The 26,714-nt window shown below is 39.7% G+C and overlaps 1 protein-coding gene across 1 annotated transcript in view; it reads right to left on the reverse strand.

The window, feature by feature from the left end:
• Positions 1-705: 705 nt before the first annotated feature.
• The window catches only part of ppp1r37 (protein phosphatase 1, regulatory subunit 37), a 46,198-nt gene continuing 20,189 nt past the window's right edge, over positions 706-26,714 (reverse strand). The window contains exons 2-13 of the mRNA XM_085243487.1: positions 26,170-26,267; positions 20,535-20,580; positions 20,254-20,354; positions 14,922-15,041; positions 11,333-11,483; positions 10,994-11,149; positions 9,384-9,496; positions 6,535-6,676; positions 6,264-6,430; positions 3,967-5,605; positions 3,767-3,844; positions 706-2,645 (exon numbers count right to left, since the gene is read on the reverse strand). Coding sequence (XP_085099613.1) covers positions 3,768-3,844; positions 3,967-5,605; positions 6,264-6,430; positions 6,535-6,676; positions 9,384-9,496; positions 10,994-11,149; positions 11,333-11,483; positions 14,922-15,041; positions 20,254-20,354; positions 20,535-20,580; positions 26,170-26,267 — 2,810 coding nt within the window. The 3' untranslated portion in view covers positions 706-2,645; position 3,767. The remainder of the gene's footprint in view (positions 2,646-3,766; positions 3,845-3,966; positions 5,606-6,263; positions 6,431-6,534; positions 6,677-9,383; positions 9,497-10,993; positions 11,150-11,332; positions 11,484-14,921; positions 15,042-20,253; positions 20,355-20,534; positions 20,581-26,169; positions 26,268-26,714) is intronic.

Below are 26,714 nucleotides of genomic sequence, written 5' to 3' on the forward strand. Positions count from 1 at the left end.
CGTTTGGTCACACAGTATTTTAGTCCTGGTCAAGTTCTTAACATGGGGATCTTTGCTCAATAAGTTGCTATGGTCTACTGTAAAATTGTCTTATCTGAAAACAAATAAATTAAGCATCCAAAGCAAAAAGCAGAGGACTGTCTTAAGATCTTTCATTTTTGGAGCGTCTTCAGGTTGGGTATCACTGGTCTAAAGTGACTCAAATGTAGAGATGTCTCATGTATAAGTCCGATTTCTGTTAGTTGGAGCAAAAGATGTGTGTGTGTGTGTGTTGGTGGTTGTTAATCAGAATTTGAGAACAGCCTGACAAGCTTGAAAAGTGTGCATGCAACTTGAAACTATGTGTAAAAAACAAAAACCACATTAATGACACAGCATCCGACGTTCAAGTAACATCGTTATCAGTGACAGGCTTTGGTTTAACGTGCCTGCGAGGAGCCGCTCAGCAGTGCAGAAAACAAGCCAAAAAGAACAAAAGAGCAACAGCACATTTCTTTCCTTTCAGAGGAGCCGTAATCATGTCAGTGCTGCTTGCTGCACTTCTTAACACCATTTTAAATTGCCGTTACTGCAACATATTGAGCCTGGTCTGTTATTACATTATTTGTAACCCAAAACTTCATCCAAATCATTCTTGCTGTCATTCATGCATTCGTGTGCAGCTCCAAGTGGAGTATTTTCCATTGAAACATACATTCAGTCATATTATTAGTTATTACATGCATTTATTTGAGGAACAAATTTTGCCATACATAACTTTGTGATTACCAGCACAGTTTAATTAAGTTAACAAATTATTCTTTAAAAAAAAGAAAAATCTAAAATTAAAGCATTACAAACAGTGGGAGCAAACTATCGTTTGGGTGTAGAAGAGCAGGAAGGTTGAATGCTGCTCCGTCGGCAGGAAAAGAAATCCAACCTGCCGGTATCTGCTTCAGGGAGGAATTATCAAAGTAGAGATACCGTCTAACTGCCCTGCTCTGAAAAACTATGGTCAGGAGTTGGATTTTTACAGACATCAGCACGTGATTCTGCTCAGACTGTGATCTCCTTTGGGCCTGTGGGGAAACAGCCATCACTGCCCCCTTGTGGCCACAGATTCACACAGCAGCGCAGCTTTAAAATATGTTGCCTCTTATGCCCACCGCTTCTTTGTTTTGCTGTTACCGTTTCTAATCATTCAATCTTATTTACCCTTCCTCTCATTTTTATTAGAGCCCCTCCCCCCTCAAAAAACAAAAGAAAAACTAAATATTTCCCCTAGTGTGATATGATATATACATCAAAAACTTTAAAGCAAACCCCTAATCAGAAGAAAGGAAAGGAAAATGGGGGGGTGGGGGTCAAATAAATCAGAGGGCTCATAAAATAAATATAAAGTAATTGATTTCTCAAAACAGCCAAACAAAAAACCTGGACACCTGCCCCCTTAGGAAAAAAATCAAAACAACACTGAATCTGAAGTGGTGAGACTGAAGGCAACATGATGAGGAGCGAGAACATAGGGGAGAGATGGCACGAAGTGCCAGTGGAAGACTGAGGGATCGGAGGAAAAGAGCGGGGAGATGACGACTGAGACCGGGCTGTTTTTCCTTACACTTTCACACAACAAAGATCAATCGAATAAAGCAATCACTGAGCTGCAGAGAATCAAAGGAAAAACTGATTTTTGCCCCGTATCGCCCAGAAATAAATCAACCAAAATCAGACGTATACATTTCTGATATTCACTAAAGTTTTCTTTTCTTTTCAGCGGGGAACAAATCACCGACTCGGTGAACTCTAAAAAGCATTTTTATTGTAGCAGAAGCGAGCGGGAGACGGTTGCAGCTCCTCCGCGTCAGATCTGAAAGGTCTGAGCGGTGGTGGGAACGCCGATTCCTGAGGGGCCAAAGTGAGTACAGGAGGAGAAAACAAACAGGAGAGGTCACTTTGGCAGAAGTCCCTTAGAGTTTAAAGGAGGGAGTGGGAGACGCGCACACAGAAAATGTTGACACTTAAACAGACACGTTAACAACTTCAGCTTCTGTGGATATAAAAGCCTTAAAGAGCGACCTACTCCAACCTCAAGTGTTTAAGCCAGCAGGTCTGATGGGCAGGGTCTACCACTGTTCTTTTGTCTTCTGTCACTTCACATCATCTGTTATTGTCTTTGTGTATGTATGTTACAAAAAATCCTTTTAATTACTATTTTTTTTTTTTAAATCATTGTGGAGACCTACAGAAGAGCGCAAGGAGCTGTGAGGAAGGTCCGTCTTTGGTTAGTGTTTCATCCTCTCTCTTTTGTCCCCACACTTCTCTTCATGTAAAGATTGCGGCTGACAAAATGTAGTGACAACAGGTTGAACTTTATTTCTCTCCCCCTCATTTCGCATATTCAATGTGCATGTGTGTTTCAGTGGTTGGGTGTAGTGTGGATGTGGAGGGTCTCCTTATGTCACAACTGAGCTCCACAGGCAAATCTTGCCCTTCAAGTCTTTTCCATTATTTGTTTGTATCTTCCTGTACAGAGCTGCGAGTTTAACACTGGGTCTTCTGTCCTTTATGAGAATGCTGTGTTGGAGGTTATGACAAAAACTTGAAGGGCAACCAGTCACGTAGCAAAGCCAGACAACTTATGCTGTTTTCACCTGTCCCGACAGTCCCTGTGGAAGCAGGAGAGAGGAGATAAACGTTTTAGAAACTGAACTTTGATCCGAACCACGTTTAAATATTTCATTAACCACACCATGAAGCTGTATTCATGTACACACCAGAAAATGGTCCATTTCACAATCATTTGCACTACAGAATATACTCTTTGTGGTTCAGTGGAGGAAATGTGAGCAAGATATACTTGTATATAAATCCACTTGGCCTTCACATATCAGCACAATCCAGCACCCCACACACACACACACACACACACACACACTCTTACTACCAGTGAGCTGGCAGGCTAATGTCCGACTACAGAGCTGCCCCTCTGTTACACAAGTGTTTGAAAAGCTGCAGAGCATGTATGAAAACATCTTAACACTTCTCTTTGATACAAGCATTGCAACTAGTATGTATCATTTGTTTCTAGGCTACATGGATGATGACATTTAACACCTATTGTTTGCCCTATATAAGATCTGATTTATGACTGGATGTTATTGGTCATATGAGATTTAAGATTGTGCTGTTTCATTGTCTGATGAAGAGCAGACACTTGTGTTTTGCATCATTAATGTCATTATCTGCACATTTGATCATTTTATTGGGTTTTAAGTTGTGAGAAATAAACTGTAAACTGAAATATTAAAAGAGCAGAAGCAGAAAACACAAAGTGCCTTTTCTGTCATTTTCGTGCTGTTTTTCTACCAGAAGGAGAATGTGCATAGAACGTGCTACATATTAGCACCAGCTTAACACTTTCCAGAAGCAGGTTCTGTAGCATTTTCTGCAAAGGGTTCTCACGTTATGGTTGGTCTTCATCAGTTGCATACTTTAGAGAATAAGGCTCGAACAAGTACACAAATATTTGTTTTCTAGCCACTAGAGCCGGATGAAGTCTCATGAAGGGCAGCTTTGAAATCCGGCCAATCAGAACTGACTGGGCTCTTTAGGTTTAAAGTAACTGAGGCTGACATGAGGGGCTGTTAGAGGGCAGGCAGAGACTCGTGTTTATTTGCTGATTAGCACAAACAGGAATTATGTTTTTTTTATAAGTTATAATGCAACAAAGTAGTATTGCTTCAAGCACACTCTGCAGCAGATTAATAGTGTGATAAATGCTCTATACCTCACGGTGCATCTCTCCCAGTCTCCAAACTGGCTTCCAGCAGCAGTTCCTCCAGGTCCTGTCCACAGCTGACACTCACTACACGAGTGACACACAAGAGACTTTAAAACAACCTTTCCACAACAACAACAACAAAAAAAAAAATCTACTGAATGCGACCTGATTTAAAAAACATGACATCAGTGTTCACACATTCTCACCGTGCTCCATCACACAGCTGCCAGGCTTGGGGCTTTCAGTGTCGAGAAGATGGAGGGAGAACTCAGGTTTCAGGCCATTGGGCAGAGCAGCACCGAGCACCTCCCCTTCTAGAGCCTCAGCAAAACTCTCTCCCTCGTCTGCAGAGCTCTCGTCAGCCGATTCCTCCCTTTCAACCGGTGGATTTATTTGAGTGATGGCTTCAGGCCAAGATGAGGTGGGGTTAGGACTTTGTGTTGCATCTCCTGTTTGAGGATTTGACTCCTGTGCTCCACCCTGAGTGACAGCTGGTGCCTGCAGATCAGTGTGGACAGAGGGGAAAGACTCTGCTTCCTGTTCATGTGCCTCTGGTTGTTGCTTTGGCCTTGGCTCCTCTTGGTTTGGCTGTTCTGTCTCTGCTAAACTGAGTTTTTCATTTTCTGGTAAGCTGACTAATATTTCCTGCTTCTCTTTCTGTAGAAGCGTCTCCTGTGTTTGGTGTGGTAAGCAGGCCTCCTCTGCCGCAGTTACTACATCATTTGGTAGCTGTTGCAGTCCAGATGTTAACAGTTCCTGCTGTGTAGGTAAACTAGTCTGGGGTGGATTCAGTTCCTCTGACTGTTCACGCTCTCGGGGTATCACCTGCCAATCATTTCCTACAGGACCTTTCGCCTCCTCTTCCTTTTTGTTTCCTTCTACACAAAGAGGCTCAGGTTGGGGGCTTTTAGGGCTCTCTGTTACCTGGTCTGATGAGGAATTTAAAGGCGGAGCTGGTGACTGTAGACTTGGATCTGTGTTTTCAGTTGTAGACTGTGGCTCTAGTTTGCAGGTCTGTGGAGTATTTAGTGCTAAAGGACTCTGCTCTGTCATTTTAGAGTCTGTCAAAAGAGCAGGTGAGTTCTCCTTCATTTCCTCCTGTGTCAGTTGGGTTTGTGTAGGTGTCTGAATTGTACACAGGGGTTGTGTCTGCTGTGTTGTGTCTGCAGGAGTCTTTGAGGGCTCTTTAGACTGGCTGGGAACAGCAGGCACACTTAACTGGAGCTGATGCTGTTCAGGGGGGCTCTCCACCCGGGTCACCATGAAAATCTTATGACCCCTCCCAGGGCTTGAGACGGATATGCAACGTCCAGGAGATGGAGGTGTGCCCGGAGGAGCTGTAGATTCTGTGACGGTGACAGAAATTACGCTTGACCCTTTGGACGGTGAGGCTGAGGATGTATGTGAGGCACTGAGTTGAGACTGTGCAACCCCTGGATGGGTATGAGTAGCAGTCTGGTTTGAGAGAGTGGAGGAGTTTGAAGTGGAAGATTTTGTTACCACCTCGCTTTCCTCCTCGTCCTCAGTGTCAGAGTCAGACTCCAGATGAGTCTGGGGAACATCTGAGTCAGAGCTCGCTCCTGACTGCCTGCTTGTCTGCGTTTCATTTCCTGCCATTTCATCGTCTTTATCCTCTACGTCACCTCTCTCCTCTGATGCTGATTCATGCTCCTCCTCTTCCTCCTCCTCTTCTTGCTCTTGCTCTGTGGCAATTTCAGCCATAGAGGCAGACTGCTTCATCTTCTGCTCATTATCCTCTTTTTCTTTAGCAAGGATGAAATTCCTCTTACAACCATTCTGGATCTCAGCCAGCAGGGCACGCTGTGTCTCAATAAAGCTCTTTACCTAAGAGACAAAAAAATCAAAAAATACAAAAAACACATTTCTAATATGCAAAACAGTCACTGTAACAGGGCCTTACTTCTTTCATTTGTTTTAGCAAGAAGTATGTTCTTTCACAACACAATCTTTTTTTTTTTTTAAAGGATGGCATCGTGCTGGCATAACAGATGGAGAAGATCATAAGTACCTCTCCCCAGAAAAAAGACGATTGTACTTTTGTTGGGGATTAACTAACAACTGAGATCTGTTGCCTATTGGGTATTTATCAGAGCAGTGCACATATCATATCATAATATCAGCATGGCTCATCAATTTCTTTTACAGTTTTTGGACAGGAGAAGTATTTGGCACCGTCCAACAAGCCACACTAAGCTATACCTAAACTGTAAATACCTGTATTAGGTTTTGGTCTTCTCACTGGAATTGCTGAAAATGAGTCATTTTATATACACTGAAAACATCACCTCCTCTCCTTATGAAGTTAAGGGGGCTTCGAAATCCAGGGAAAATATTGGCAAAGTACAAAGGCACCTAATTTCAACCCAACAAACACATTTGTACACAGCTGAAATGGGATAATGCTGCAGAAATATTTGGACTATGTTCAACCATCTCCTTCCTGTCCTCTCTACCCTTTACCATTTCTTATTCACATACTCACAGTTTCTTTCTTGGGCTCCCGGTCAAGGTCGAGACGCAGCAGAGAGGTGTTAACCTTCAGGGCAAGAGACAGGGCCATGAGGCCACCTGTTTTAATCTCATTCTCTCGAAGGTCCAGGCGCAGCAGTCTGGGGCTCTCAGCAATGAATTCGGCCACAGCCACAGCTCCTAGAGCACACAACAACAGGAGGCCAGTCAAAAATGCCAAAATCCAACACACACGCACACACCAGAAAAAACTACAGCTGAGGAACAAATACATCATTTCCTACCTTCACAGGACAGCTTGGTGGAAGCAAGGCCCAGCCTGAGCACAGAGCGGTTGGCGATCAGCCCGTCTTTCAGCTTGTGGACTCCTTCGTTACCCACCGAATTATGGCCGAGGTTCAGAGTCTCCAGACTCTGTGTGCATGGCTGAGAGGAACAATATTTAAATTACAAGTGGAAATAATAATGAATAACATAATCACAGTGTTTTGCTGTGTTTTTTAACAGTACAGGAATAAGTACAGAAGTACAGTACAGAATGTCTATTCTTATTTAATACACTTAATGTACAGAATTCACCTGCTTGCTGCATACATGCTACATACATGCACATTAACATAATGTACATAATATATAATGTTCTTCCTCTCTCCCCCCTTTTGCACAAGTTTAGGAGCGTGTCAGGTTACATTTCACAGTGTGTTATACTTGTATAACTACGCATGTGATGAATAAAGAACCTTGAACTTGAATAAGCTTTGTACATCTAGTGTAATTTTAGAAATGTCAAAAAATAAGCAACGTTGTACTTTATGCAGGATTCAATGCCTACATGAAGTGTTTACAGAAAGTCATTCTCTTTAAGTATCATTGAGATTTGTTTTAAAGGTCTCATCCCCAAGTAGGCAGTTTTGATATTACTTACTATTTACTCATCCATTAAGAGTATTTATTAAGATCATTCCTGTTAGCTAGTGCTAAAACGTCAAATGCCCATTTAAATGAGTGAGCACCAAGCCGTGCTGCTTTTACATTTTTGGGCAACATTATCATTTCATAACATTTTAGCAGCCAAGTAAACTGTGGTCAAATCCAGGGCTGTGAATGATTAGCCAAAACAATCAAAGGTTCTTTTTTATCTGTGAGAATTGAAATTTTAGGACATTTTGTTTGAACAAAACAAACAAACAAAAACAAAAACCAACAGACACATTTATTGGAAAAATCTCAGAAATACTGGTTTAAGTAATCGAAAGGCAAAGACCACCACAGGTTATAAAAATAAGTGAATCCCTCTTATAATTATTAACATGTGTGGTTTAAGCATAGTTATCTGCCACATTAGGTTTGATGATAAATTTTTAACCCATTTTACATTATTGCATTTCCTTTTCATGTAGCTTAAAGTAAATCCTGTTTTTATCTAAAAAAGTTTGCTTACAATAACAATTTGTTGAAAAGTTGTCTCACAATGCAATCACACTGAACCTAAGAATCAAATAAAACCGATGGCTTTATGTACAAGATACAGGTATGGGTCTATGTAACAAATACAGTAACTGTGATATATACAAATCAGGGCCATTGCACCTCCTGTGGGCCCAAGTTCCAAAATTCCAGGCTTCAGAAAATGTAGCCAGTTGGCCAATGACACCACTGGTGCAAGAAGCTTTAAACAGAGCTGCACACTCTACTGTATGCAATGGAAAACAGCACTTGTCTCCAATAAGATATCCTTATTTTGGACTTATCAAACAGTGTCATGTAATGCAAGTTGCCTTTTTGTCCACATAACAAACACGTCCACTTTAAAGACCATTAACATTGAACCTCAGTTTGATAAAGCATGAAACCTGGATGTTGTCATTCTGATGCTGCCAGTTACGTGGGTCCAGAAGGAAGCGTCTCTATGGCTACGGTAGCTTTTATGTATCACATGATGGGAGCTGGCTATTAAAATGAAATTCAAAAACTACATCATAGGTTAAAAATGACAAACAGTGAAGCGTAACTGCAGCCCTGCCCATAATGAACATAACTACACCAAGTCAACAAAATTAACCAAATCTCATTAATCACCATCAATAAACTGGAAGTAATGAGATCAACAAATGTACTGCAGTGGATTCATGCAGTCATTTATGTTATGTTAGTTTTTTCTTTTTTAATATACCCAATGGTTTGCAACAAGACCTCTGACCACTACATACAAACAGAAAAAAGGCAGTTATCTGTCCTTGACAAGGCTGAAGATGGAATGACTCATCAGAGTCTGTAGTACTAACACAATAAAAAGATGGAAGGAAAGGACACTGAGAGGAACAGATAATGACATTCAATCCCTCAATGACAGATGTGCGACTTCAGCAATGGATTATCTGTAACTAACCACTATGAATTTATTCCAGGTTGAACTGGAAATGGCACGACCAGGACATGAGATCACATTATTCACTTAGTGAAATACGTCAACACAAAATGTCAGGTGTATTAATGACAAGTTTATGCGGAAATGTCCAGTCAAATCAGACGTCATAGCACCTGTTTGCACAGCACACTAACACACCAGCTACACACCTGTCTAAAGTAATTGAACAGCAGTTTCCAAAAGGATATGCAAGTATGAATGCCCATGAGGAAAATAAACAGAGTTCTAAGTCTTATTTGTCCAGACATTAAGGAGTGTGAAACATAGCCTGTGCAACCTGAGGAGAAACTGGAAACCCCCAACCTTGCTACGTCTGCTTCAAGCAGGGTCCTGGATGTGACTCACCATTATTCCAGTAAAGATGACATGCTTTATGGGTAAAATGTATTACAATAATTAAATTACAGTCATAAACATTGACTGAGGTAGAATTAAAATGTGCACATGTGCAGGAAAGTGAGCCCTAGCTGGGGGTGGAATATCCTAGCAGGATATTAAGAAACGAAGAAATAAATAGCAGACTTCTATTCGGATCACTTATCTGACAGAGTTTAAAAAAAAAAAAAAAAAAAAAAAATTGCCTTCCAGGTGCTTTTTTCTTTTCTTCTTTTTCTAAGTTTACACACATAGGCTGTTAAAACCTTCAATCAATGTGCCTGACTTCACTGTGACCAAGTGTGTGTATCTGTTTGTGTGTGTGTATACCAGTGCAGCAGCAAGGTAGCCCATGCCATTATGCGTGAGCTGGTTGTTCCATAGCACCAACGTGACGAGGCCTTTCCTCTGTTCTTTTAGTCCCTCACACACATAGGCCAGACCTGCACAGAAACACACACAGACCGAGTTCTGATGAGCATCTAGAAGATTACTGTAATGTTGATGAAGTGCAGTGGAAAAAACTTTAGCAACTGTAAACTGTAAAGCCCATATTAATATCCCTATGCATTGTCACAACTTCTATTGATATAAAGAAGACACATTTGAGGATTTTTAGGACCCCTTTAATGTCACTTTAAATGAAATCTAAAAGTGAACATGCAACAGAAATACAAAATATATTTCTTCTGCATAAATACATTTGCTTTAGCTTAAAACGAACAGTAAGGAAAATGGTTAAGTAAAAAACAAGCCAAAAAAAAAAACCCCACACCATTTAGCCAGAAAATGAAATCGGCAGCATCAACATGGTATGATTTTTAATTTGAGAAGTAGATAAAAATGAAATGGTTGTGAAAAATAATATTCCAGTGTTTCCTCAATCTGTGGGCCAGTGCCAGGACAAAGTAACAGGAATTATTATTAACAGTAAACAGTAATAACAACATATTATTATTATTATCACTACTACTACTATTGTTGTTCCTATTGTTAATATTATAATTCCTTTTTTTTCTAAAGACAGAAGTGACAACATATCTAATTAGCCTATTGTTACCATTAACCACTAAGATACATGTAATTATTGCCTTGAAGGCCTGAAGTGTTAGTCAGACTACAAGGGAAAAATAGAGTTCATTATGTTATGACTAACAAGTGGTTCAGCTAATATCTGCCCCCTTAAGTTATTATTATAGTAGACTTAATCATCAATCGCTGTATGTACACCAACTGCAACAACAGTGATTCAGTGCTCCCCAAAATACTGCAGTCTTAAAGTATGCAGTAGCATTATGGTGCCTAAATGTGTAGCAGGAGTAAAAATAACATTTTTGCACAGTGCTGTAACTAAAACATTTCAAGTAACTGAAGATCCTTAGGCCACCCTGTGTGTGAGACCATGTACTTCTTATAGCTTTCATGGCAAGGTTTTTCCTTAATAAAATCAATCTCGCCAGCCACTAAAGCCATTTTGTCTTATCCGAAAGGACACTCACCAGGATTGTTTCTTTAAGTGGAGTTTCATTTAATTTTCATTTAATCAGGCTAAAATCAGTATATGTATGTTAAAGCTCGCAGCTGCCTTAATATGAAGATACTTCTGTTCAATACCTAATGTTATTTTACTGGTTTGTGTATTAGCTTTCACTTGTTTGCACTGCTTTAATTTTGTATTATTTAGCATTTTGTGTTTGCCTGCTTTTGGTTTTACTGCTCGTTATACAAATTTTTAATATCTGAATATGATCTACTTCTTTTATGTTGCCCCTTTGCTGAGACTGAAGGATTTTTAAAAAAGTTTCAGTGAAACAATATTATGGTACATAGAGCAAACAAATCTAACAACAAATACCACCCCGATGAAACAAAACTGTAAATAAATAAATAAATAATGATGGTACTTGTTACTGTGTCAGAGCACTATTACTGCTTCTTACCAGAGTCCAGGATGTGATTATTACGTAGGTCCAGGATCTGAATGTTGTAGTTAAACTTGAGCAAATTGCCAAGTTGGGCTGAGTCCTGCAGGCCATTGAGCTTGTTGTCAGCAAGGTACAACTCCCGGAGGTTCATATTCATCTTCAGAGCTGTAGCTGTATCAGTGAGATGAAAAACAAAAGAAAAGTGAGGGAAGAAAAGGTGAAGAGGTTAAAGAAAACGGTAAAAGGAATAATAATTTTATGTTTAATCAGATAAAAAGCTTCTCTGAAGGTGAAATAAAGCTCCACTTGCTATTGTACATCCTCTGTCACGCCCTAGTACTTTGGCTGACTTACCCAATAACATGAGTGGTCTGCCAGAGAGGCCAGCGTTCTCCAGATGGAGGACTGCCAGGCTGCCACTGATCCTGAGCGCTCGTGCTACAAAGGGAGCCGAGTGGTCCAGTAGGGGAGTGTTACGGGCATCAAGATACTGCAGAGAGCTCGTCTGAGGGGGAAACACCAACAGAGGTGCAAATTATTGGCTATACAACATAAACATCCCCAAGCCCAAAACAATCCACATTACTGTGATGAAAACAATCACAGCATGCCTCTTGGAATGAAATAAAATCCTAGTGCAAAGGCCAAGCAGGATAAATATGTAAGTGACTGAGTAAAATAGCCAAAACACACAGAAACATGCAAACTTTTAGTGGAACTGCTTTGATTTTAATTGAAGCCAACATAAAGGCAATGAGAAGTAGTGTTGTTATTTATGTAACCCGAGGCAGATCTCAGGGATTAAAGGACATGCACTTGCCGAAGCATTTGTTAATTCGATTCCATTTACTTCATTGAAATGAGTTATGAGTTTTCATTGATAATGTTCAAGCTGTGCAGCATTGCTTCATAAATCAGACGGTCATTGCTCGGAGACAGGGAATGCCTTTTGGTCCAAGCACTGATCAAATGCCAAAGAAGTTTCCCACACATAGTTTTGATTACAGTAAGACCGTTGTACACAGTTACCACATAATCACTGACTGTGATTAAGAATGTGGTGTTTTTCCCTCTAGGATTAAATTAATGACCCAAATGGAAAATAAAAACAAATGAGTAGGCCACAATAATAATAAAGAGTGCAAAGTAATTTGTTACTCTGCAGACAGTTTGCATACAGAACAGATCCACAGAAGATAGCCCTCCACTCTGTGATGAGCCACCTGGAGCAGCAGCAACGCTACATCCGAATGCTCTTAGTGGATTACAGCTCAGCTTTTAATACAATCATTCTGGATATTCTCATCACAAAACTGGTCACTCTTGGCCTCCTCCCTCTCACGTGTGCCTGGATAAAGGACTTTCTCACTAACTGGCCCCAGACTGTAAGACTCGGCCCTCATCTCTCCTCCACTCGCATGCTGGGCACTGGCTCCCACAGGGCTGTGTGCTGGGCCCCTCCTGTATTGCCTCTGGACCCAGGACTGCAGTTCGACCCACAACAGAAACCTCATCATCAAGTTTGTTGATGACACCACGGCAGTTGGACTCATCTCAAAGGGAGACGAGGCAGCCTACAGAGAGGAAGTCCTGAAGTTGGCAGCATGGTGTTCAGAGAACAACCTGGCAGTGATCACCAAGAAAACCAAAGAGGTCACTGTCGACTTCAGGAGGCACAGCACTGACTTAGCTCCCCTATACATCAAAGGTGAGTGTGGGGGGGGGTCCACACCTTACGGTTTTCAGAGTCCTCATCTCCACTGACATCTCCTGAACAGACAACATCACAGCGGCTGTCAAGAAGGCATCAGCTGCACTTCCTGATGGTCCTCGGGAAGTACAAACTGGACTCCAACCTGCTGCTGACCTACCGCTCGTCCATTGAGAGTCTGCTGACATACTGCATCACAGTATGATACGGTAGCTGCACTAAGGTGAATAGAGTGAGGTTTCAGAGTGTAGTCAAGGCAGCACAGAAGATCACAGGATGCCCTCTCCCCTCCCTGATGGACATTTATTTCTCACGCTTCCTCAGCAGAGCAACAAACATCATCAAGGGCAGTTCCCACCCTGGTTTTGACCTGTTCAACCTGGTTCCCTCAGGGAAGCGCTACAGGTGCATAAGCACAAAGACTATCAGACTCAAGAATACTTTCTTCCCAAAACTCCTTCAACTCACACATGCACTGACAACACAGTTCCACCACCCAATCCAAGGACTTCCCTCTATACACAGACTACATAACTACCATTACCAATACTTAATTTTTGTGCAATACCCCAGACTGTAAATATATCACACTATTTTTCCCCCCGATTCGTATATTTTATATTTTTGAATACTGCTCATATGTATACAGTGCTGCAGAACCCCCCTTTCTTTTCCCACATGTCTGCACTGAGTGGGAGATGCTCAGTATCTTATTGTACATGTGCACAGTGACAATAAATTGCATTCTATTCTATCCTATTAGTGCTGTTCACCGCAGTACACCGAGCCAACCTAACATGCAAAAATCTCTGCTTTTTCATAAAAGTTTGAATAGTTTGGGAGGTTTTTTTGGGTTATGAGTCACACTTACGACAAAAAACAAACCAACAAACAAACGAAAGAACAGTAACCAGTAACTCCACATAGTTTGCTTTGATTAAACAACAGCTGTTCACATCAATGTGTTTTCTCTCATGTGCTGCTGTCGTCCTTATATATCAGTGTGTTTAGCCGTTAGTGATTTGAATTCTTAATAGTAATAAGTGATGACTGACGTCAAAGGGTGACTTATGTTTGCAGCAGCACTGACGATGAAAGGTCAGAGATAAGAAACAATACAGAATCTTGGTCTTTTCCCCCTAGACACAAAGCAATGACTAACACAACACAAGTAAGCAACAGTTTGAGCTTCAGCCTGAAGAGCTTTCTCACTAAAAACAAAGCCTTTTTACATTTTTCAATCACTTGTGTAAATTGTCTTCAGTGACTTTTCTGAGGACAGATCTTATTTCTTTCAGTCATTCCATCATCTTCTGTCACAGTTCAACTATTGTTTTACTACTTGTTTTTTTCATGTGCAAAACAAAAGCACATCCTCTTGATTTTAAGGTTTTCTAAATCAGCACATAACAGAAAACTGGTCCTAGTGGGACTATTAGAAGGAAAAAAAAACGCTAAGGAGTTGCTCACATCATTGTAAAGAAATTCTGGCACACTCTGTTCTATTCAGTTCATTGAGATTTGCAAGGATTTATTCATGTACAGCTCTTTTAAGGACCAGTGACAGCGTTTCATTCAGGGTTGACATTCACCTTGATTCTTTTCTTTTTCAGCATTTCTGTTTTAGACCTGCTGCTGTGCTTGAGATCCTGTTGCATGACACAATATCAGACACGCTTCAGCTGTCAGACAGATGGCCTCACATTTGACTCCTTGGTACTTTGGTATAAAGACGAGTTGACAAACAACTCAATAACTGCAAGATTCCCAGGTCATGTGGCCGCAAAACAAGCCTCGCTTTGCAGACCCTAACTGATACTTACCCCAATTTCTTTTACTAAATACCAAGAATGTCCTTCATTTTTCACACACTGCTTTGACACTATGTCCCAATGCACTTCATTTAGTGTGCTTACTTTTATAATCTCTCTTTTTTAAATCATGTGTTATTTTAGAATGATGAATGTTTAACTGACTTTCTTTTTTTAAATTTAGTGACAGTCGTTTTCATTTATTTAACTTTAAATTTGTTTACTAGTTGTTATTGTGCCAGGTTAGCTCCTACTATTGCAGTTTGCATTACTAAGAGCCTGATGACCACTTTTTCCTGAAGGGTAGCTGTATGGGCAGAAACAACCCTCCTGGTCTTTCAAGGGTTAAGAGTTCAACTCTGCTCAACACCATGACCTTTGCACACTGTAGTTGTTGGTGTATGGGAGGATGATCTCTCACCTTTCGCATCATGTGAGCTGCGGCCTGCCATCCTCGTGTGCCAATGTGCTTGTTGAAGGAGATGTTGAGATGTGTGGCCGACTCATAGTACTCTATCATGTCAAAGAGAGCTGAGGCACCCTGAGGGGGAGGAAGAGGGAGAGAATAGGAGAAACATTAACCAACAGATTAAAATCTAACAACTTAAAGAACTCTCACAGTTGGTCCATAGTGTTACAACGCTGGAAGAGATGTTGTAATGCAGCTTGGAGCAGTTGTAGTTGCCAGGGTAACAATCCCTCAAGGCAGGTGAGAAGTGCTGAGGTTCAGACAAGGTTCAGTCCACAAATTCTGACAACTTGCAATTCACCTATGCATGGTACAATCAATGTTCCCTCTAATGTTTCATGTGTCTGAGCGAACACGCAAACTCCCTGAGCGGACCCTTGGAGCACTGTGAGCAACAGTAGACGTGTGCACTGTGGTCACGCCAGCACTGAATCCATCCAAGTTACATGGTTTATTGAAATAATCAAATTACAGCATTTACATTTATGTTAGACTACTTACAATGAAAATTTAAAAAAAGAAATCTTGTTCATGACCTGTGTAGTATGTTAACACTACTGGAAGTAAAAATAACTTAAACTCCAATTTTGAAAACACAAGAATATATATATAAAGCTCTGACTTGCATTATGAGTATGAGCCTGTGGTCTGGGAGAGAGTCCTGTAACTCTGTCTGCAAAATACAGTATATAATGATTGTTGGGCAATTAAATATATAGTTACTTCTTCAAAAAAGTAACTGAGTTATGCAAACAACAAAGTTTTTTGCAGCTGTTTACCTAAAAATGCAGCCAAGGCGTTTTTTTTTAAATAAACAGTTAAAACTATTTTAAGAATAATCAGCTGTTCTGCATCAAATCTGATGCCACACAAATCATTTGTGCCACTCCAAAAAATAATTTCTGTCCACTATGAGATAAAGGAGAACAACAGCCTGATACCTGCAGGCCTGACGACAGGAGATGTATCACTCCTGTAACACCTGTAACATTCAGTAGTCGCATCATTGTTCTGGCAGACGCAACAAAACTATTGACAACACTACACACTAACTACGCAAGATTTGCGCTAAATGTGGCAAATCTCTCACATCTCAAAACACCGCCACAACTCCTAAAACTTCCCCCCTTCCTAAACAACTAAATGCCATGTTACCATATAATTTTTTGATTGGTCGACATGGTACATTTTTCCACCAATAGGAAAGGGCAGGCTTTTTTGGTCTTGTCTTTGCTCACAGGCAGAGAGTGTTTTCGAGCGCTTTCCTTATAAAACGCCGTTTTTACTGTTTCTTCCCGCAGTAAATATAAACAACGATAGCATTCAGGAAGAAAACCAAACATTGCATATATTTTATCATAACTCCGGTTTTACGTGGCCTATCAACACAATTTAAAAACAGGTATAAAGTCCACACTTTTCCCGTCAATTGTTCAGTCTGTCCTGCTCACATCTCCAATGGTTGTACACGTTGTCCTTAACGTGGCTTCACTCCACATCAGCCACGCCGCTTTGCTAGCTAAAACAATTTAATTTCAATTCAGGTTAGATTTTTTTTTTGTGCGCAACGCAGATTTTCTGTGCACAGAGACCGTGCCAGCAGTGCGCAATTGCGCACGCGAGCAGCTTAGAGAGAACATTGGGTACAATCATCACCTTCACAGGCTTCCTAAATAAAACCAGCCTCACCAACAGCTGTCATCACTGGTGACATGGTCATGCACTGTGAAATCATCCCTAACAGTGAGACTGTGAATAATGAGCTCGATTTTAACTCCCTGAGCTGTCAGAGTTTGTGTTTGGGGTGAGTACCTGAACTGTGGTTAAACTACTGTTCTTCTACACCCAGCACACTTAAACACTGAGGATTTTGGCACTGACCTCTCATTCTACTTAGCGGATTTGGCTTCCTGCAACTTTATCCTTTTAAACAACACGAAGTTCATGTAGAAGAGTCACTGTTTTGACACATTGGAGGAGGTCTGGTGCACTTTGTGATCACACATGAAACTGTGAAAAAGAAGCTGAAAAGGTTCACGCTTTGAATGGAACTGTGTAAAGGCTCTTTTGGTTGAAAAGTAAAGTACAAAATGCTTGATTAACTTGACGTCCATCAAGCAACATCATCATGTTGTTTCTGAAATATTCCAGAGTACTGCAAAAACCAAAGTGCTGTGTGATTGTAAGACTCCAAATGTGCGTGGTAAGAATCAGAGGCAGGACTAAAATTAAATATCAGGTGATCAAGGATGACATAAGTGCACTCATGATCAGTGTTTTAATCTGGCTTTAATAATGATGTCAGAGGGGCAACTCAGTATATCAGTAATTCCTGAAAAACTACATAAAGATGATGGCACCGTAGTGAGGATGGATGTCTGGTTCTTTTGCTTTTCCTATTTTCCAAATATAACTCATAGCTGAGCATATCAGCTTGCTGCTGCAACACTAGATCTCATGACTGGATTCTGTGTTTCTCATCTGTTTCAATGGAAAAAATAAATAAATAAACATACAATAATATCGAAATAAATAAATAAACTGACCCCACAACTGATCAACCAACTGCAGGAGGTGATCCAGATTAAATGTGAGATTATCCTTTTCTGATGCTGATAAAAACTAACAAAGTCAGACAGGCTATGCTACTGCATAGTATCTCCTAACCTTTCCACTTTGCATTCGTTTATACTGGAAGACATTACCGAGTATACAGCAATGTGTGTTTATCTACAGGGTGGAGGAAGATGAGTCATTCAGTCCAATAAAAGCCATCCTGTAACTCTGCTTCCCGTGCTTGCGCCTTCACAGGCTTCTTAAAACATCTCTTTCTAACCATTTTTCTCCTTTCATCTTCCCATTTCATTCCCAACAAGACGCCACTGCTGCACAGTCGAGTCAAGTACGAGCCAAATCAAGCCATCTACTGTATACCTCTCACACCCACTCAAAAATGAACCCATCCTCTTGCCGAGTCGATTTATTTTCTATGCCAGCTTCCTCTAATCCCAGCTCATCCGGCAACACTACTTCAGTATTTTCTCCTTTCAGAGCTTCATTTCATCTCAGCCCAAGGCGAGACACTTGCCTGAGACTGAAAAACTGCTCCCTGGTGACTCAGTCGATGACTCATTCTGCCACTTTATTCACATTTCTGGGGTAATGTTGCATGTTGGGTGAAATTAAAAAAAAGAAACAAAAAACAACAACAACAAAAACCATCACTCTACACTGTTACTTAATTATATATATTTTTTAGATTGTATGGTTTTTTGGACTGAAATAAAATGACACATAATGTCTCTCCAATTTAATTAGTAGAAGAACTTGTGAGATGGAATGCGGTGATACAATTTTTGCGGTATCGATGCTCCGGAGCTGATAATGCACTCTTTAAGCCCTACACAAAACATCTGCCAATATTTGCGCAGAAGCCCTTCAGCACTGGTAGAAAAATGTTATCCATTTGGTTGTCTGGATATGTTTATCTAGTGCATGAAAACTGATCCATGGCTCACTGCATTTACACCTGGTATTAAAATGTATTTTTTCCATCTGGACTGTGCGAACATTGTGACTGGATCACAATAGGCAAATTAGTTAGAGCCGGCAGACTTGTTACTGGTTAACTGAAGCAGGTCCGTAAATGGATGTATAAACTTTTGTTAGGTTTGAAACTGTGACACAAGACCCACTGGTGGGGTCAGTGCCATTACAGGTAGGGCATGGATGACCAGGGGAAACTATGAAGTGAAACTACTTTGAATGAATGGGATTTTTGTTGGAGACTTCCCCAACAAAAATCCCATTCATTCAAACAAGAATTTGCTGGTGCTTTTATGGTGACCTCTATTTATCTAAAAATAACTTTTGTTATCTGTGGTCTATAAATATTCTGGCATGTATGTTTTTTAACTCTGAAGAGGTACTTTTACAAACACCAGGAAAGAACCACTGTTTACATCTGCTGAGATCACTACTCATCTGTCCTTCACATGCATAGTCTCTAAATCAGGGGTCAACGGCAACGAAATGCAGTTTTTATCCATCCAGAAGTGCTTTAGCAATTATATTAATATTATGTTAATTGTATACTGATTGAAGAAATCTAATGCAATTTGGTCCTCGAAATTACTTTTTTTTCTTAGAGAGATTTTGTTTGTTGTTGAGTGCAATGTTAAAATAAGTTCTTTAAAACCAAAAAATTATTTAATATGAAGGTAATATGAGCAGAGAGTACAAATATGTTGAGCTATTGGCTGTGTTAGTTCAGTGAGAGAGTTCTTCATAAAGAAAACATTTTTCACTAGAAGTCAAAAACTAATGGGTACACTTATGTCTGCATTTTTATTTTGAGCACAAAATTATAGCAGAAGTCCTGCCACGTGTCTGGCCAGAAATAAAGTTTGTTTGTTTATTTGGTAGTTCAATGAAAGGCTTCAGTTAGTTAAGAGTGAGAAAAAAATGCATTCACATTTGCAGTTTGGTTTTCACATACAATATTTGAAATAAAAACAAACAAACAAACAAACAAAACACTACATTTTAGGAAATACTGGTAGGTTTTTTTCTTGTTTGTTTGTACTACTTGAACACTGAAGTCGCCTTCCAATCAGATAACAGTGCCTGCAGGGGCTCACAGCTCACTTAGGTTTGAGACCCTTGCTCTAAATAATAACATAAAACACTGATGCATATTTTAATATTTAAAGACATCGAGTTACTTTGTCTTTAAGGTCACTGAAGAAAATATTTCGGCATTATTGACTAACCATGATTAAATAAAGTGAAAGCTGCCCAGAACCATCAGGTTTCCAAGACCTCAAGGACTGCAAGTTAACAGACTCTGCAAACGTGCCGTTAACAGCAGGTGACAGGGAGCTAAATTAATTCTGCAGTTAAAGAGTGAAAGTACTGACACAGTTTTGACAGACAGGAATTACGTAATGAGCAGTAATTAAACTTTCTGGTCCAAAGCAAACTTCTTCCTGTATGACTCTGGCAACAGAGTATGTGTGTTCTGGAGGGTGTGTGACAGGAAGTGGTCAGTGTCCATGTGTTCCACACTACGACACTGTCTATCTGTGCATGTCTGCAGCCCAAACATTTTAATGGTGTTTACACAAGTAGACATCTGGGGTAATCAGAAAACTCGTGACCACATACTTCATGTCCTGCTAGTCCTGTAATCGTGGAAAAGTTAATGAGAGTGTAACTGAAAGCATGAATCAAACATGAAAGAAGATGAGAAAAGGGGGAGAAGCAGATATTTAAAGCATCTTACATCTTCATCCAGGTTGGTTTGCTCCAGGTCCACCAATTTAAACTGGACCCTCTTCAAAATCTCTTCCAGAGACTCGCATGCCTTGTAGTCCAGCTTTTCACCTAAAATATATCCACATACACTTGATCAATTAACCATTCAGCCATGCAGTATTAGATGCTGTTTATAAATTAAAGTTAGAAAAACTGCAATTACTATTTTCCACATGTTACACTGTTAATTGTACTGTATCGTTTGTGACTGTTGTAGTGGGGGTTTTGTTTTTTTGGTCTGGTACTTACCTTTTAAATCTAAGCACTCATTTCGTTGTGTCAGGTCTTTCAGTTCCTACAGAAACAAAAACAAGTAGTGTCAGGAAGGGTTTCCCCATTGAAGCAATCTTTTCTTTTCACATGTTCAAGCCTTCACGTGATTCAGCAGGCAGTTCACGAAATGGTAGATATCACATAAATCAAGACAAACAATTGCTGCTAAAAAAAAAAAAAAAAAAAAAAAAAAAGCATCTGCAGCATACATTAGCTCCAGGCTCCCTTAGAGTATTTATCTTCTGGTTTTGTTTTAGGATGCACTGAAAGGGAATGCTCAGTCACCCCCAATGATGACAATTTTGGCTGTATGGGATAGTGTGTTACAGAAAGTGTTACAGTTAATACAAAGTCTTGCAACATGGATGGGAACTGAGTCCCAAAGTAAAAACCTAAAGGCATGTAAAAGTGAAACTAAACTCTAAACCCAAATGCTTCATTTGGAAACTACAAATCACTGAGAAACTGACACATACACCCACAAAATGTAGAAACAAGCAATATTTCCTGTATCAGTGCCAGTTAGCGGCCTGTTTGAGGGCACAAGACGATCATGAGTTTGTCTGTGTGAGTTGGTAGAAACGTTTGTATTCACAGTTAACCGGCCCCAGCATCAAATGATCTTTTAAAACCAAACATGCTAGTGACTTAACGATGAAAACTTTTACCTCTTGTGCCAGTAGAAGACCTAACCACCCACAGAAACATTAAAAACATACAGGGTGCTGCCCTCAACACTATGTACAGGTAAATCCCCCCTCTCCGGTTGACTGCCCAACCAATTCAGCATGAACTTCATAACCCCGGCCCTCCTGTCTCACTGTCATTACTAATGTGTATTGCTGAAGGTGATCACACTGGTTTATTTGTATACGGAATTCATTGCCTAACATATAAATTATGAGTTCCCTAACACACACACACACAAATATCACATGACAATTGCTCAAAATATTGCACTATTAATACAAGCAGCAGGAAATGCAGTGAAATTAAATAATGCTGGAGAGCTGAGAGTCACTGAGCTGTGACATAAAAGTAAATGTACTGATAAACGTCACATTATCATTAGTTTTAATATCTTTTAGCACCCATAAGATGTTGACTATATAAACACAGACAGGCAAACATTTCTGGCAGTTTAACAGCAAGCACATTTTCACTAACAATTAACATGAGAACCTGTCAGAGAGTGTGATTTCAGCAGTGCAAATTCCTTTCAGGCAGAATTGCCAGAACCAAAAATAGTGCATGACGCAGAGTGTGCCTCTGCGCGAGTGGTTGCATGGGTGTGCATCTTTGTGTCGTGGGAAGACTATATCACGCCATGTTTCAGTTTAACATCTTGTTCGTTAAATGCTTTTACTCTTGCTTTACAGTCCCCACAAGTAATCTATTCCGTAGTTCACACAGTCATCTAGTATAAGGATTTTCTGCCCAATATCAAGACAGATATATAGCATCCAAGTACTCATAGCCAAAAGACCGAGGTGATGTATGACAAAATCCTCCACTTTTTTCTATTAAATGTGACTGTTACAAGGTCCTTTTTTGTGTAGTACACACTGGCAACATCATTCCACAAAAACAATCAAATAAACAGTAATACGTGTCAGTCAAGTTTTGCCAATTAAAGTAAGGACAAACAATTAAACTGAACATTTAGCATGTAGTCTAACAGTGAAGAATTGATTTTAATGACTAATCTTAACACAATTTCTCTTCACTGAGGTTAAATGTATGTTTAAAGATATACTAACATTTTATTAGTTTATGTAAGGTGTCCATTATTTGCACCTTGCAACTATTTTAATTAACCACAGAGAGTAGTCTATAAACTTATTAAATTATAAAAGAAATTACCCATATATGCCCCATCATGTGATATTTTCAGAGTTTATATCACTCCAGTTTACAGTTATATGGTCAGAAAGATGATGTGATACCAAAGTGGCCGGATCCATTCCCTGATTTGGGATAAAGCTGCTTCCACAGCGCATGCAGATGTACAAGCGGTGCAGAACATTTTGCAAAGAATTTCCTGGAGTTCTTGTGGATTGTGAGATCCTCATTTCAGACACCTATGCATACATAAGAAGCAAGCGTGCATGCTGGCTACATGTAAGACACTGTGCTCTTCAAGGAACTGCAGCAGCAGAAATGTGACACAAGGCTACCAAGTATCCAGGTTTCAACACTGTGGTCAGAGTTAATGCAGTAGCAGGCATTCAGCATATAGCTGCTTAATGGTAAACCCCCCCCCCCAAAAAAAAAAGAAACCCCTCAAATCTACACAAACAACTAGCCAGAAAAGTGCCACGTGTACTTAAACTTAATAAAGAAAGCCTTAAGAGTGAATGAGGAAAAACAGTAAACGGTTATTCATCTCTTGCTAACTCCCTCCTCTTACTGGCCAAACATCTGGTATGTTTATGGGCGGCTAAGGGTGACTAAGCAGAAATGAGAAGGGTAGAAGTGGACTAACAGCAGTGGAGAAGTACAGTGGGAGGGCAGACATGAGCAATCAAAATACGAGTGAGGGAAGGAGGGAGATGAGGCACTTCTGTGATGACGAGACATCCCCGTACTGTCAACCAGTCAGCCAGTGGAAATGTACCCAGACTAAAAGACTAAGTGGAGCTCACAGAGGCAGCTTAGCACATTGACGTGCAGTTCCACAAGTAACTGTAATGTTAGCCTGGCCTCTTTCAGCTGACCAGACATGTGATGAGCCCCTTGAATCACAAATGTGTTTCCATCTTGAGACCAACTTTCCTTCAACTTCATCACTCTCACAAACCAGCAGGTACAAATGTGCAAATAGTTGAGAGGCCCACTGAAGGGTTTACAGTTTATGTTCTACAGTAACTGAACAAACAGAAGTAAGTGCTAATTCACTGCTGCTGCCAACTCCCATCTCCTGTTAGCCTGATAATAAAGGAGTTGGCTTGGTGATGAGATGCTCCTACAGAAATAAAAACCGGGAGACAGCTACTCACATGTTAATAATATAAACACAGTTCTAAAGTATTACAATTATCAGACCAACTATTAAACTATTCCACTGATGACTGGGGCATTTATCTAAACAGAAGAAAGTCAATATAAGAGACAGGCCATTACTTGTACAAACAATTATCCCTTCTGACGCATTTGCATGAGAAATACTGAACTGTCACTTATTGGTAGAAAACATTTTAGAACAGTAGTATAAGTTTTCCTCCTGTAATACAATAGAAACAATTAAATGCACGGCTTTCTCTCTTGATGCAGGACAATTCAACCTCACCTCATTACTCATTAAATTACATCAAAATAATATATACTTAAAGTGTAAAGATCCTTAAGTATAACAAATATGTGTCCTTTTTTCAATATCAGGTTTCCAGCATAATCATCATTAATACTGATTTACCAACGTAAAGCTATGAGTTTCTTCTTAACAAAGAGGTTTGTAAAAAATGTATTTTCTTTTTGATTTTCTCTGCATGCGTGTGTACTAACTCACATACAAAGGCACAAGGTTGGCAAACTATAAAAACTAACAGCCTCGAGGCTTCCCCACTGGATCTGAAGAACTGCTTATATTAGAGGGATTATGAGACACATGACTGAGCAGGCTAACCCACAGGAGAAGGCCAAAAAACACCCGCGTGCCTGACGGGAGTAACAACCACTCTTACGGAAAAACCCTGTATCTACAGGATACCATCACAGCGCTTGTCCAAAGTCATGCAATGAAGGATCACACCATGCCCTCAAACCACATTAACAGGCCTTTGAAGTGTTTTCATGACAAAAACAAAAACCTTCAGGATGTAATTTTTGGAAAAAAAATTTGTTTGACCTCACAAAAGGATTTTTGGGTGCCGTCCAAATGTTTAACTGTTGGATGTTTGTCCACCTCTTGGTTGTTGAGTGGAGCCCAGAGCTGCCATAATTTGAACAGTTTCAGTTGTTGTATAGTATACATGTCCTGTATCCTTCGTATTGAACAATCATTTGGCTAATGGTTTCACAGTGTTTCTCAAAGAATTAGTTCCAAGGGAAACCTGAGCTGGGTCAGCAACTGACCTTTCAAAATAAGAGTACTGGGATTGTTCATTATATCTGGATGGTTTGGTTCTCTTTCATAAACAATGAAAAGAAAAATCAACACTGCAGCTTGACAAGGCAAAATGCATAAAAAAAATTAATATTGTATACCAAGGCAATAGCTAAAAATAATAGTGATTAAAAGTTTCATAAATCTGTGAATAAAAATATCATACATTAAACTAAAGTTCTCGACATCTAAGCTTTAAATAAGACAAAATACCTGAGCAGCTTGAATTAAAGATGATATGAAAAACAAGGATAACAGAAGTAAGGAAAAAATGTATACAAACCCCCCAAAATTCACATTATCAGTATTAAAAATAAACAAACAATAAAAACAACAATTCTGATTGAATCTATGCTTTGTTGTACATGACACCAACAGGATTTTGTATTTTTGGGTGGGTTTCTTTTAGGTGGCAACAACTTTTTTTTCTCCACATATTTATGCAGAGACCTTTCATGGTTAGCACTAACATTGAACCATTGGTCATAAAGCAATTACCATCTAAAAGCAGCAATATCTACAGTAACAGTGAGAGGGAGGATTGGCCACATTAAACTGAGCTTAAAAAGGACGGAGAAAGCAGCGGGTCTGTGGTTGCAATGGTTTTGTTGCGTGCCAAGACATTTAGGACCAAGGTCCACAGGAGGCCAATATGGTTGTTATTAACAATAAATAAATAAATAAATGAATGAATATAACAAAATAAAACATTCATTATGTTATTATGTGCAGTTGAAAACCGGAAGAATTATTAAGTGTTTTTCCTCCTCTAGGTAAATTAACATTTGTGGGAAGCTCATCCTGTTTTTTGCCCACAACACATTATATGGATCAAAATAATGAGCCAAGACAATTTGTTGCTGCTTAAAATGAGACACCAGTTCATACCCACAGTGTTTGTATTTAACGTTTCAGTTAAAAATATTGCTCTTGTTTCTTCATACTAAACTGGATTGTTAGCTAGTAATATTAAGTATTAAAACCACCTCTATGAAAAATGAATAGATACACAGCTAAATAAGCAGAGAGCTTGAAAGTTCCTAATGTTGCATAGACAGTAGACCGCATCTGGTTAGCTGATACACTGCAACTATATCTTTATGTAGAGACACCATAGTAAACAAAGGACCTGCGTCACACACAGGTTAGTCACATTGCCGTTATCCCTAAGGGCATAGGCTCAGTCGGTTACAACACTCTCAGTCTATCTACTGAAATCGACTGAGACTGAAATGGGGATGTTCAACCTCTAAGCCCTAAAAGTCTCAAGGTGGACAGGGCTTTGTAATTTATCACCCTTCCTGTGGCATTATTTTTATAACTTTGTCACTAAAAAATAACTTTTTTTCCCCCAACAACAGACAAAAATCCAAAGCTTGTGCAATACAGTCTTTAAAACAAACAAACAAACAAAAAAAAGACTTTATCACTAGTGGGCTGGCAACATCACTGACTTAATCTGTCAGTTGTGTGTCAACTGTGTGTTTGTATTATGTTGAGCCTTACCTGTATCTGTTTCAGCACTTTGGGTATAGGTTTACAGTTGAGTTTTTGACAGGCTTGTTTATAGGATGAGAGGATCTCCTCCACCGTCACATTCTGAGCTGCAAAACAGAATACAGTCAAAAAGGTTAGGGTCGCTTTTATTGGTATGTTTCTTCATACATAGTTCTTGAAAATGAAAACTCACTGCACTGAATGTGGCTCATGTTTGTGGGGCGAAAAAAAAAAAAAAAAAAAAAAAAAAAAAAGATTCTCCAGACATAGTGTCAGCATTTATATTAGAAGGCTTAAAAAAAAGTCCAACATTGAATTTCATGCACACAGCTTTCTGGGCAAAAATGCCATTTTGATGTCATAGGAGATTGGCCAGACTGCTTTGTTGAGTTGAGAGGAATGTCACAGTGACTCAAATAACAACTTGTTACAAGCACGGTATGCAGAAAAGTATCTCTGAATGCACAACATATCAAAGAAAAACTGCGCTACAGCTGCAGAAGACCTCACTGGCGACCTAGTTAAGATTCTGCTTTGTATTAATTAACAATTCA

Source organism: Mchenga conophoros, linkage group LG14 (assembly GCF_057382185.1).
Source record: "Mchenga conophoros isolate Kocher_MC1m ecotype Shallow Benthic linkage group LG14, M_conophoros_male_GT1.1, whole genome shotgun sequence".
NCBI classification, from domain to species: Eukaryota; Metazoa; Chordata; class Actinopteri; order Cichliformes; family Cichlidae; genus Mchenga; species Mchenga conophoros.